Here is an 11970-nt window from a genome sequence, read left to right on the forward strand (position 1 = left end):
TTACAAATAGGGCAGTAAATGTATTAGGTCGGCCTACAGAGTAGTGGCGGAGCCACATATAGCTTGGGTGTGGCCTCGACTTGGGCTAAATTTTAACAAATTATACTTATTATATATAATTATATAATTAATTATAATTTGACCGGGGTTAAAATTATAATTTGATCCGAGCTACAATTTGTAATTTGGCTCTATCTAAAATTGAAAATATTTTTGGTGAAAGATTTGGATAAGTTATACTAGGTTATGTTTCAATTTCCACTTCTATAAATAAAATAAAATATTTTTAGTAAAATTAAAAAATATTTAATAAAATTATAACTTAGCCTGTTCAGTTGCTTTATTTTTAATATAATTTAAATATATTATGATATGAACAAATTAAAATTACAAAAATTAAATACACGTACTTTTTTAGCCTGGACTCAAATTGGAGCCGGGCTCCGCCATTGCTGCAGGAGCCTACGACCTAGCCTATATTAGGACAGACTTGATCTGTTATAAATAATAAAATAAAACAGACTTAAATTTTTTTAAATATCTATTTAGAAAACTGGCAATGGTAAAATAATTGGCAGCATGAAAGTGCTTATTTATTCTTTTTCTTTTTCTTTTTTGTTAAAAAACAATTTAAGGAAAGAAAACGCTATACCATTCCAAGGCCAGCCATGCTACAAGTTTTTGCGGGAACTTACCGTGTTAATTGCATATAATCTAATTTCACCTATTTCCACAAAAAAATCTCTTTTACCATGCCACCGCCGAGTATACCTCTTTAGTAAGGTTAGCTATTATTATCTTCCACTTCAATTTTATTTTTAATGTTATTATTAAGATGGTACACATTTTGATGGTATAAATCAAGTAATTCAAACCAGAGAAAAGAAGCGTTCAGAGCGAGGAAAAGACATGGTACAAAGGACACTCCGTACACGAATTCATTCTCACTGAACCCTTTTTTTTTTTAACTGTGGAATCAATTTACAAATTAACAGTAAGGTACCTAAGCTGGTTAATTTAATTCTGCCTAGCCTTCCGTAAAACTTCCTTCAGAACCAATGCAATTCTATGTGCCATATGGTGCTCCAGAAACCTCTCCTTCACTCTCTCATACCCTTTCTTTCCCATAGTCAGCCTCTTCTCAACATGAGTAGCCAATTTCACAATGTTATTTGCAAGAGGTGTCACACCTTCTTTCCCAACAGGATGCAGCAAACCGGTTGTCCCATTTACCACAATCTCCGTGGTGCCCCCAGCAGCAGTGCCCTGGGAATATTTATAATTGAAAATAAAAGTTACAAGCTCAAATATAAATGCATAAACATATTATCAATTGCATAGATTCCCAAACTGCAGTAACCAAGTTGTAACAGTCTGATGGCAAAAAATTGGTTATTGTTTTTGCAGCAAGAAACAAATAATGAATATGCTACTATATATGTACGATAATAAATTTCAAATCAAAAGCTTTGTCATCATCTCATTCATAATTAATCATCAATATCATCAACGGAAAACATCTACCCAAACTAAAATGTCTTATACTCTAATTGAAATTACAAGGAATTGATTATAGTCAGAAGCAGCTCAATTAAACTTTGCAACTAACATATGAACAGAAGCTGTATCATCTGACTCCCAACAACTATGACAGTATTCTGTATCTCATTCACGTTAGCAAAGCATTGGCTGCATATTTTAGCTTCCTATGAATAAATATTTCTTCCTCGATATCTCCGCCATGATTTCAATAATAGTAGAAGCATACCTTAAACAACTGGGACAACTAGAGGGGGAAGGTAGAGAGGATTGAGCAAATGGGAAGGAAAATAAGGGAACAAAGGTTGACATATTCAAAAGAACATCGCAAAGGGTGAAGAGGAGCATTCAAGTTGCTGAACAGTTATCCTTTTTTCTTAAAAAATCACCAAAAGAAAATTCGGAGTGCCAATAACTCAAATGGACCCACAAAAAAGTTAAGAACTGAAAATTCTCACTAAGGATGTAGCAGATGAGCATACATAAGAAGGAAACTGAGATTTGGAAAAATAATTGAAATTTATTTTACATGTGAGGTTAGCATTCAAAAATGCCTGCAAAAATGAAATAACTTTTTCAGTTTTTTGTTTCTGTTTTTCTTTTCAATTTTTTGGGGGAGGGGTAAGGAACCAAAACAACAAAAAGATAAACAGAAACATAGAAGACATTAAAGATAAATGAATAAACGAAGCACAGTATCATACAACAAACTGGATGCTGAGCAGACAATCAGCACCAATTAAACACAACAACATATATATATATATATATTTATATATATATATATATATATATATATATATATATATATATATATATTAACATCAGCATCAGCTTCAGCTTCAACCCAAGCTAATTGGGGTCGGTGGTAGATGAACCCAATGATAAATAAGAGGAGATTAAAAAAATAAAATAAGATAAAAATAAAAATAAAAATAAAATAACTCTGTCTATGCTTGCATGCATGGCCTGTCCCAAGTCAGGATAAAGGAGGAGGGTTGGCGTCAGGTGTAGCGAGCCGGCCGAAAAAAACAGCTATATTTATGAGATGAACCCATATATATATATATATATATAAGGAAAGGCCATTTTGACAAGGCAACTTTTAAAATGTAGTAAAGGAGATACCAGTACAGGCAGGCGAAATGCCATTGCTTCAATGGTTATCCTTCCAAAACATTCTCCCCGTGCCTGATTTTAAGAGAAGCACATTCGTGAATGAAGTCCAAAAACCAAAATAATACTATAAACAGAATTTAAACACAATTAATAATATCTATCTTCTGGTCCCTTAATGAACTTTGTCTTAACACATTATGGAAGTCAAACAAATCAATTTACACGTAAGAATCTGAAAGGCCAAACAGTCAGACTGGCAAAACAGAACCAATAGGGTTGTCAGTCCAACATAATATTTTATGGATTTAAATCTATATTTAATTAAAAAAATAAATTATAAGGTTTGCTATTAGAATGTAAAGAGTTCGGGGGCTATGGCCCCCTTGAGTAAATCTTAAGTAATCCAGTAGTACATATTCCCTTACTAAAATTAGAAATAAGTAAATTCATGTGGCATCAAAAATAAATAAATCGGTAGAGTAAATAGAGTTAGGTGCGTCACGTTTTTCTAATTTTAGCGGGTGTAGTGTAGCATTGAGTTTTCAGTCTCACAGGAGTGCTGAAAATTTATCCGGCCCTCATAATCTACAATGTAGTCCTGCCACTTAAGTCATATAGCAACTCTCACTTTGCCAAAAAATAGAATGTAATATATATTCTGTTTCATAATCAACTCAGCAGTGTATATTATCAGAATATACCTGAGAATTCTGAACAAGAACATCAATAGAAGCCAGGTAGGGAGCCACTGCCAGGGTTTTATTAACAAAATGAACGCGGTCCTGGATTTTTTTCTCCATAACAAACTTGCGCAGTTCCATTTCAAACTTTGTCTGACCATTCATATCACTCCCTACTACAACAGCATGCAAAGATGGCAACTGGAGTTTCTTCTCCTGAATAAGTTGCAGGCTTTCATAAAAGGAGCGAAGAAATAGATCCTGCCCTTTACCACGTGAAACACCTGCAATTATATGACCCTGGAGCTCAAAATATAGACTGGTAAAAGGATGGTCAAAATGAACGGATAGGGTGTGAAGACTACACAAAGGGAAGGATTAAATTGGCATGCACAACTTAAGAAAAGAGAAATTACAAGCTAAAAGATGTTAATCAGGTAATAAGCTTGCCAGTAGCAGATCATGCTTTAGATTGGATAAAACTAGTCTAATGAGAACTAGAAATGAGTACGGTAGTGATCATTAAGGAAGAGATCATACTATTTATGATGGCAAAAAGTAGATCATCATTTCTCACTCCAAGAGATTCCCGAACATGTTCACGAAGAACCCTCTTTGCTACACTATCTTCAGCAACTTCCATAAGTTCCTTGCTATTTCCTAGATGTACAACATAAGTCTCAGGCATTTTAATCCTACAAAGTTGGATCAAAGCATACAGTTAGAAACATGACTGAATTTATAGTTGTTACACAGAACAGGTAGCTGTAAAAAAATCTATCAAATGATGTTGGAACCATACCCTAAACGCTCCCTAGTCCTATTCTTCCAGTACTCTGCAGTTGTATGTGAATCAATCATGGCACCTGCAACAAAAGGGAGGTGCTTAACATATTCCACTTTGAAATAATGCCCTCGCATTTCATGAATCCACCACAAAACCTTTGGAAGAACATGGGAAACTTTTTCCTTGAGAACGGCATCCAGCCACTTTCCAGCTACAGCAGTATTAAGAATGACTAGATCAGCTTTAAGAGCTGTATCTATAGCCTTTTCACCTTTGGCAGGCAGGACCTATCAGGAGCCAAAACAGGTGAAAAAAAAGGCTGCACTTAGAAGTCCAATAATACATGGATATAAAACGGTGGTCTAGCCATTCCTTACAGATTGGACTGACGTCCAACTCAATAAAGAAACAGATGAAAAGGCTGAAGAAAAAGAATTCCTCTGTTTATAAAATATTTGAAGAAATCAATGCTATATTGATTACATGGAAAGATATTTCAACAAGCTTACAACAGCATATCCATCCTGCAGCCTCTCTAGCTGTAAAATGTCCCAATTTATGTTATTAAGTTACTGGGAGTTGCAGATCAATTAGTCATTCACTTTCATTGGAGGTATGCTATTTGCAGACTTAATCATGCACACTGTTTTACACTTGCAAACATGGAAAAACCCAAGTTGCTGAACCCACGTAATTTTTATTTTAAACAGTATTAATTTGACAGTCACCACGTAGGACTTGTAATTGCAATTTTCTAAATTGTTGTGAATTAAAAGTGAACAGACAAATAGGCATATTATTAATTAAAGTTTGACTTGAACATGCAATTGGGAGTGGTGAATAGTCACAAGACTCACGACCTGTAAACTAAATTACATATCGAGCATTCACTTTGAGGGAAAGAAAATCACCTGGACTCCTCTGTCCAACATTTTACTTTCCAAACTATAAATCACGTTGTCAGGTTCTGCAGGTTTCTGATTGGTGATCCAAACAACATCAGAACCAACGCTCCTTAACAGAAACGCTAACTCCATTAGCAGCAAAGGTCCGCCTGCAAGTGAATCCAATGCATATTCTCTTTTATCATCAAACGGGAAAAAAAGAAAGAAAAAAAAAAAAAGAGATTTGATTTGTGATATAAAGAACCTGAAAGAGTGAGCTCGTGCGAAACCATAAGAACAAGCTTAGACTTCATTAAATCTAGGGGACTGGAACTTGGAACGGAGGAGAGTATCTGATCGTGTTGTGCTCCAAAATGCTTAGTGTTGCAGGAATCAGAATTGCTGGGTCTCATGAACAGCACCATCAATGTTGAGACAGACAAGAATGTCAGTAACATTAGCGTCCACCTCTGCTTCGGCATTGCCATTGAATGCTTCGCCATTCTTCCCAGTTTTTTCAATCTCTAATTTCGCATTCTATTTCTTTCTTTCTTTCTTTTTCTAGGGTTTCCGCTCAATCTTTCGATATCGAACTCTAATTGCAAACATGGTTGTAACCTGGTTTAGCATCTTCTCTCTCTCAGTCCCACATTTGACATTCCAATCAATCGAGATATCACAAATTATCTACTCACCATGATCGGACAAAGAAATGTATGGGCCTGGAACTCTCTACAATGCAATTCAAAACCCCTTGAGACTGGGCTTAAATCTAAAGCATTCAGCCCAAACCAATTTAAAATCAAAATAACACTATCTAATTTATAAAATGTATATTAGAAAACATATTAAAAATTATAAAAAGTATATAATTAATGTAAAAGAATATAAATTTAAAGAATGATATATGTTATTTTAAAAAATAATAGAATTAAAATTTTAGTTTTTAAAAAATATACTCTAATTTAATGTATTGAGATGAGTATATATTTTCAAGGGACAATGTATATCGAGCATTCACTCTTGCATCGACTTCTTTGATATATATATATATTTAAATATGAGAAAAATTATTCTGATGCTATATGAGATAATTTTTTTCTTTTATACACCCTTCGATAATTGTGTTATATTTTTTTTTTTCAGATGGTGAAGCCCACAAATTTATCTTTATGACATGAGTTAACATAAGATTAATAAAACGCTAAAAATATACTAGTACTCAAAAGATCAAGCGACCCACTCGTGTTTTGTTTTTGACATTGGCACTCGTAGTACTTCCTCCACGACAGCATGATGCACACTTCATTTTATTGTATGGCATAAATAAGATATTTTTGAACCTCAAACCCTTTTTATGTTGAAAATGAATTGATTTTCTTAACAAAAAAAGAAAAAAAGAATTGACCTTATATTAACCTGATGAAGATTCAAGACTACAAGTCCCAAAAGTTTCACGGTGGTTTATGAATTTAATTAGATTGCTTTTCCTATTAGGGTCTAATTACTTCAACTAGCAACTAATCGTAAGATTACAGCCTACATTATTACAAAAAATAAATAAAAAGATTACAGCCTACATTATATTAGACATAAGGAGGATATTTAGTTTTAGAGATGCCTGAATAAATTGCATCTTGAAAGGCAAGTTCAATGTACATGTAACTATAAATATGACTAAGTTTCACCATCCATTTTCTTAGTAGTGTTGAAATATTTAAGTGCGATGGTGTGTGACATTAATTGATAATAAGATAGGTGAAAATGATATAAGTGGAAGATACATGAAACCTAATAACTTAAGATTTTGAATTAAGAGGTGTCAATTTTATTTATTGTAGATAAGCTAATTTAGTTCATTAAAAATATAATCCCCAACCATATGTGCTCCCCAAACACATGTAACTTTAAGGAGACAGCATAAGGCAGGAGTTGAGATTCAAATACTATACTATGACAGCCTTTATGTGCAGCAAGAGCCTCTTTGTTTCGCCTTTTTAAAAAAATAATTTTTATTTCTTCTTTATTTTAAAAGTATTTTTTACAAAAGTTAAATTTTTTTATATTTTTATAAAAATATTTAGTTTTTGAAAAAAATATTTGACTTTTGACTTTTGTTTTTTTTAGGAGTTAAAACTTTTAACTTCTGAAAAAAGTAAATTTTTAACTTTTTTTGTGACTTCTGCTTTTTTAAAAGCAGATATCCAATTGAACTAAAAATGAAATTTTTTTTTTTTTTTTTTTAAAAGAAGCTTTTGAAAAAAAAAAAACCATCCAAAGAGTCCGTAAAACCTGTTGTCACGTTACCAAATTAATCTTCAATATCGCAAATTCCAAGCCCTTTTCAAGTCAATGACCAAAAGTATGAATAAAGTGATCAAGGCTATATTCGCCAAGAGACTCTCAGTTCTATAGTACTTCCATCATATTTGGAGGCACCATTACATATTTGAGTAACCCAACATGAAGAAAGAGAGGGTTCCGCACAATACTTTATATATATATATATATATATATATATATATATATATATATAGGAAAACATTTTCTCCTTTTAAAGGAGAATTTTTTTTTTCATGTTAGTGACTCAAAGCATAAGTGGGTCTCACCTTGAATTTTTTTCTCTTTCCACTATTTTGTGGGACCCACTTATGCTATGGGTCATTAACATGAGAAAAATTTTCTCCTTTAAAAGGAGAAAATGTTTTCCCATATATATATATATAGGGGCAGGATCATCTTATACCGATGTAAGAATAATAAATCTTACACCAAATTTTAACTATTGATTTTATGCATCTAACGGTTAAGATTTATTAGGTCTCACTCATTAATTAATTTTTAATTTTCAACCATTAGATGCACGGAAATCAACGGTTAAGATTTGGTGTAAGATTTATTATTCTTACACCGGTGTAAGTTGATCCTATCCGCTGGGCGGAGCATATGGTTGCCCGGTTGGTTAAATGCCATTAATGAGAATAGTAATTCTCTATTCTTAACAATAGGGCCCGGAGACTTCTTGGTTCATCATGCCATTGCTCTTGGTTTACATACAACAACATTGATCTTAGTAAAAGGTGCTTTGGATGCGCTCTCTTTTCATCGAGATTAGGTTGGTGTGAAATATCTATGATACGATAGATTCAATAATGGAATCGCCTTAAAGCATTCCATCTTACTCATCTCCGGCCGAAAAGCTTGTTTAATTCAGCCTCTGGAACATACACTTTGAATTTGAAAGAAAGGGTTCGAAAACATATTTATTCTGATTCGGGGGGGGGGGGAATGATCTGAACGAGCCGCACATACACCATAGTACACGTTCCTCGACGCTGAGGGCATCCCTGAAGGGCGGGGGATTTCGTGACATTTCGGATTGGCTGTCTTGTCTTCCTAATAAGTTGTTTCATAGTTGGCATGGCTAGTCGTATACTATATATATATATATATATATATATATATATATATATATATATATGAGACAGGATCCTTTGACACCGGTGTCAAAAAAAAAAGTTTGACACCGTATCTGTGAGCCGTTATATTAAAAAAAATAAACGATTCTGATTTGTAAGCATGTTACACCATTGTTTTTTTTTAATCTAACGGCTCTTAGATGAGGTGTCAAACTTTTCCTTTGACACCGGTGTCAAAGGATCCTGCCTCTATATATATATATATATATATATATATATATATATATATATATATATATATATATATATATACAAATACTTTTAGGAATTAAGCTTAATACGTATCAGTTTGGCAGAAAAGCTTACCCTCACCTTATTATTTTATTTAGCTATTATTACAGATGGATTTGATGACCGAATAAATTGTTGGGGAAACATAACTTCTTTAAAGATTTCTATACAATTTAGGACAAACGAGACTAAAATTTTATATTTTCACAAATAGAGTCAAACTCGAGAAAAGTTTATAATAAGTAACATGCCAAGTTAAAGTTGATTTTTAAAAGAACAAACATAACTATTTAAATTGTTAACAGTTTTCCATCCCCATTATCAGTTTAAGAATTTTGTTAGACAAAAATAAGAACTTTAAATGGCTATCACCTACCTCGTTTTCTTCCACTAATTTGATTTTTAACACAAAATAAGAACAAATCTTACGAAAATGGCTATCTCAATGATTACAAAAAGAGGAAACATGATATGATTATACGGGAGAGCTACTGAAACAGATTGCGAATTTGTGATAAAGCTATCTTCTCATCCATTGCTTTTTCCAATCAACTGGTATCAATTGCAAACCTGACATAACTACAAGTAAATCCTCAACATGTTTTAAAAGGCTGATAGCTGGTTACTAATCTAAAGAACACATGTCATGATTTTCGAAAACTAGAATTTCACCTGAAGTCCTATTGGCTCATCTTGTTATGTTACATAATGATTCTCTCCTGATTTTGGAGAAAGGGGCAACCATTTCAAGGCCCATTAATATCAACCAATCTTTTTTTTTTCTTTGGTGGTTTTAATTCAATCTTCCACACAATCTGTGGTATCTTCCCTCGCCAAGTAGTTGTTAGCAGGCGGGTTGGAGTCTTCTGAAGAGTCTCCGAACTCTTCTTTGTACATTTCTTCTATCATTGGTTTCCATAGCCGTACCCGAGCATTTATGAACCAATTTGAGACCTGAAGCAACAATAAATACTCTAACATGAGTACCATAACTAGGAAAAAGAGAAAATGAAGTCAATGGGGTTAGTCCAGTGATGAGGGGTGTGAGTAATTATGTAATAGGGTGTGTGTATCCAAAAGAAAAAAGAAAAAAGAAAAAAAGAGAAAATGGAAAAGGGGTGAAGTTTTTGGATATAAGAAATTACTTGGTTCTTAGTTAAACCTGTCTGGGATGCCAGCATTAACTTTTCAGAATCATTAGGATAACTGCAGGAATAAGATATCAAATTAGCATTTCTGTAAGGCAGGAAATGACTGAAGTGCAAAGAAAACAAGAACCTAATTTTGATAAGCTTAGTAGCAGCTTACGGGTGGAGAAAGTGCTCAAATAGCCAAGAACGAAGAATTGCTACAGAGGTCTCAGGCAACCCTCTGATGGGTCTCCATACTTGCCGTTGGTTTTGGATCACCCCAAGATGTTGGAGAGACATTCTACTCTGTCTAGAATCTCTATCAAACAAGCTTAGTTGAGATAATCCGCTATTGATTTTAGGCAAATCCTGAAAGAGTTTTCTTTTCTCCACATTTATTTGTGACAATATGGAATCTCTCAAGCTGCAGAAATGCCTAGACATGGCCTGAAGTGCCAAAGCAGTGTAACACTTTGCAGCTCCCAGACCTGTTATCATTTCAAATGATGACACCACTTCTTCCATTTGATGGTAATATTTCTCATATCTGCCCTCAACCTGAAAATTGAGTACAACGAAAGAAAGAGATCAATTTAGAGTCTAAATGCCATCCAAGTTAGTGAAAAAAACTGGCAGTAAGGACCAACCTCATCCAACAAAGTAATCAACTTTGCAATTTTCATTTGATGTTCATGTTTGTCAGCCAATAAAGGTCCATTATTCCGCAACTCTGCTTTTAACTCTGAGGAGAGTGTTCTACTCCCATGAAATAACTTCTCCCCATATTTTTCATTGATGCTATCAACCATGTTTCCGCCAATATCAACAAGATCTTGAAGAAGGGACTGTGCTGGTTTGAGGTATCTTGAGTTCCCAATGACAGCAGCAAAAGAATCTGCTCCATAAGAGGTGGAAAGAGAACGGTTCAATGAGGTAGAAGAAGAAGCAAAAGTGCCACTGGTGAAAAAGTAGTCACTAGTTAGATGCTCCACTGCTGGATTACAAGCTTCCCGTGCCTCTTGTCCAGACATGAAGTAATTGGGGTTAATGAGACCCGGATTTAAGGATCGATGCTTGTATTCATCAGAAGGAACAAGCATGTGAGAGCCCAAAGAAAGGGAGAGGCCTTGAGGTTGGTGATTGCTCTCATTAGCTGCTCCAAGAAGATCCATCAAATGCCTTGTGTGGCTGATCTCAGAGCCCTCAGCAGCTATTACAGGAGCTTGCACAAGGTGCACTGATCTTGTTATTCTATCTCCAATAGATTGAATGCTTGGAAATGCTCCCAGGGCTTCAGGAAATGCATTGTTGCTCCTTAAGGAAGAGCCATAAGCATCGAGGTCTTGGTTCTCAAATTGGTTTTGATGGGTTATGGAGTTGGACATAATGAGCTTGTGAGATATACTACTTGTTTTGTAATGGGTCTTGTCTTGTGACTGGGGAATTAAAAAGGAACCCAAACTATGCTGGTGGTAGTAAACAAGTTCTTCTCCTTGTCTAACTAACAAAGTGAAGAACAGAACCTATTGGAAATTTGAGGCATGTGAGTTGTGACTCTCCACTACAGTGAAAGAGAAGAAACATAAATCCCATATCATTCTGATTTCTAAAAAAGACAAAATGAGGAAATGGAACATCCAAGGGAAATGAACACTGTTTTTAACGTACTGAAGAAACTATTTGAGTAAAAAGCTATCTGAAGAAATGACTTAATAATACACGGAAGTGGAGAATCCGTACTATGTCGCAGAAAGCCCATCGATTTTCAGCTGTGGATTCATTGGCAAGGATAATCAGTGGTCACAATCAACTCCCAAGTTTCAAATTTGAAGGCTGTACACTTTAAAAAACCAAAGCCATTGATCCCGGGGAAAATGCAGCTCCAGTATTCAGTAAGAAAGTGTGAATACTCTAAACTGCCAAAATCACAGAGAAGATTTATTTATTTGGAGAAGGTTTCAAGACAAGCTAAGAAGAGGTGTTAAAGAGACCGGACTTGTAAAGAGCATAAATAAAAATTAACAACTTGAAAACAGGACAAGGTTGAAGAACTGTTTTTTACCCATTAACTCAAACTACTTATTGGCACAGTAAAGATGCAAAGGAAAGAGATTTACTGAA

General features: G+C 34.3%; 2 protein-coding genes across 2 annotated transcripts; both read right to left on the bottom strand.

Annotated features, from left to right (window-relative positions):
- Positions 1 to 949: 949 nt before the first annotated feature.
- On the bottom strand, positions 950 to 5649 carry LOC133295919 (uncharacterized). The gene is made up of 7 exons (XM_061494843.1): positions 5275 to 5649; positions 5037 to 5179; positions 4141 to 4412; positions 3879 to 4033; positions 3360 to 3622; positions 2668 to 2730; positions 950 to 1266 (listed from the first exon to the last, which is right to left on the bottom strand). The coding sequence occupies exons 1-7, from the start codon at positions 5510 to 5512 to the stop codon at positions 1018 to 1020; spliced, it is 1383 nt and encodes a 460-aa protein (XP_061350827.1). The 5' UTR covers positions 5513 to 5649; the 3' UTR covers positions 950 to 1017.
- Positions 5650 to 9328: 3679 nt separating this feature from the next.
- On the bottom strand, positions 9329 to 11608 carry LOC133295844 (BEL1-like homeodomain protein 11). Its single transcript, XM_061494705.1, has 5 exons — positions 11569 to 11608; positions 10497 to 11350; positions 10028 to 10407; positions 9865 to 9925; positions 9329 to 9673 (listed from the first exon to the last, which is right to left on the bottom strand). Exons 1-5 carry the CDS (start codon positions 11606 to 11608, stop codon positions 9518 to 9520), a joined length of 1491 nt encoding a protein of 496 aa, XP_061350689.1. The 3' UTR covers positions 9329 to 9517.
- Between the last annotated feature and the right edge of the window lie 362 nt (positions 11609 to 11970).

The sequence above is a fragment of the Gastrolobium bilobum genome, unplaced genomic scaffold, assembly GCF_033153095.1.
Source record: "Gastrolobium bilobum isolate Gb01-03AN ecotype WA unplaced genomic scaffold, APGP_CSIRO_Gbil_v1 utg2195, whole genome shotgun sequence".
NCBI classification, from domain to species: Eukaryota; Viridiplantae; Streptophyta; class Magnoliopsida; order Fabales; family Fabaceae; genus Gastrolobium; species Gastrolobium bilobum.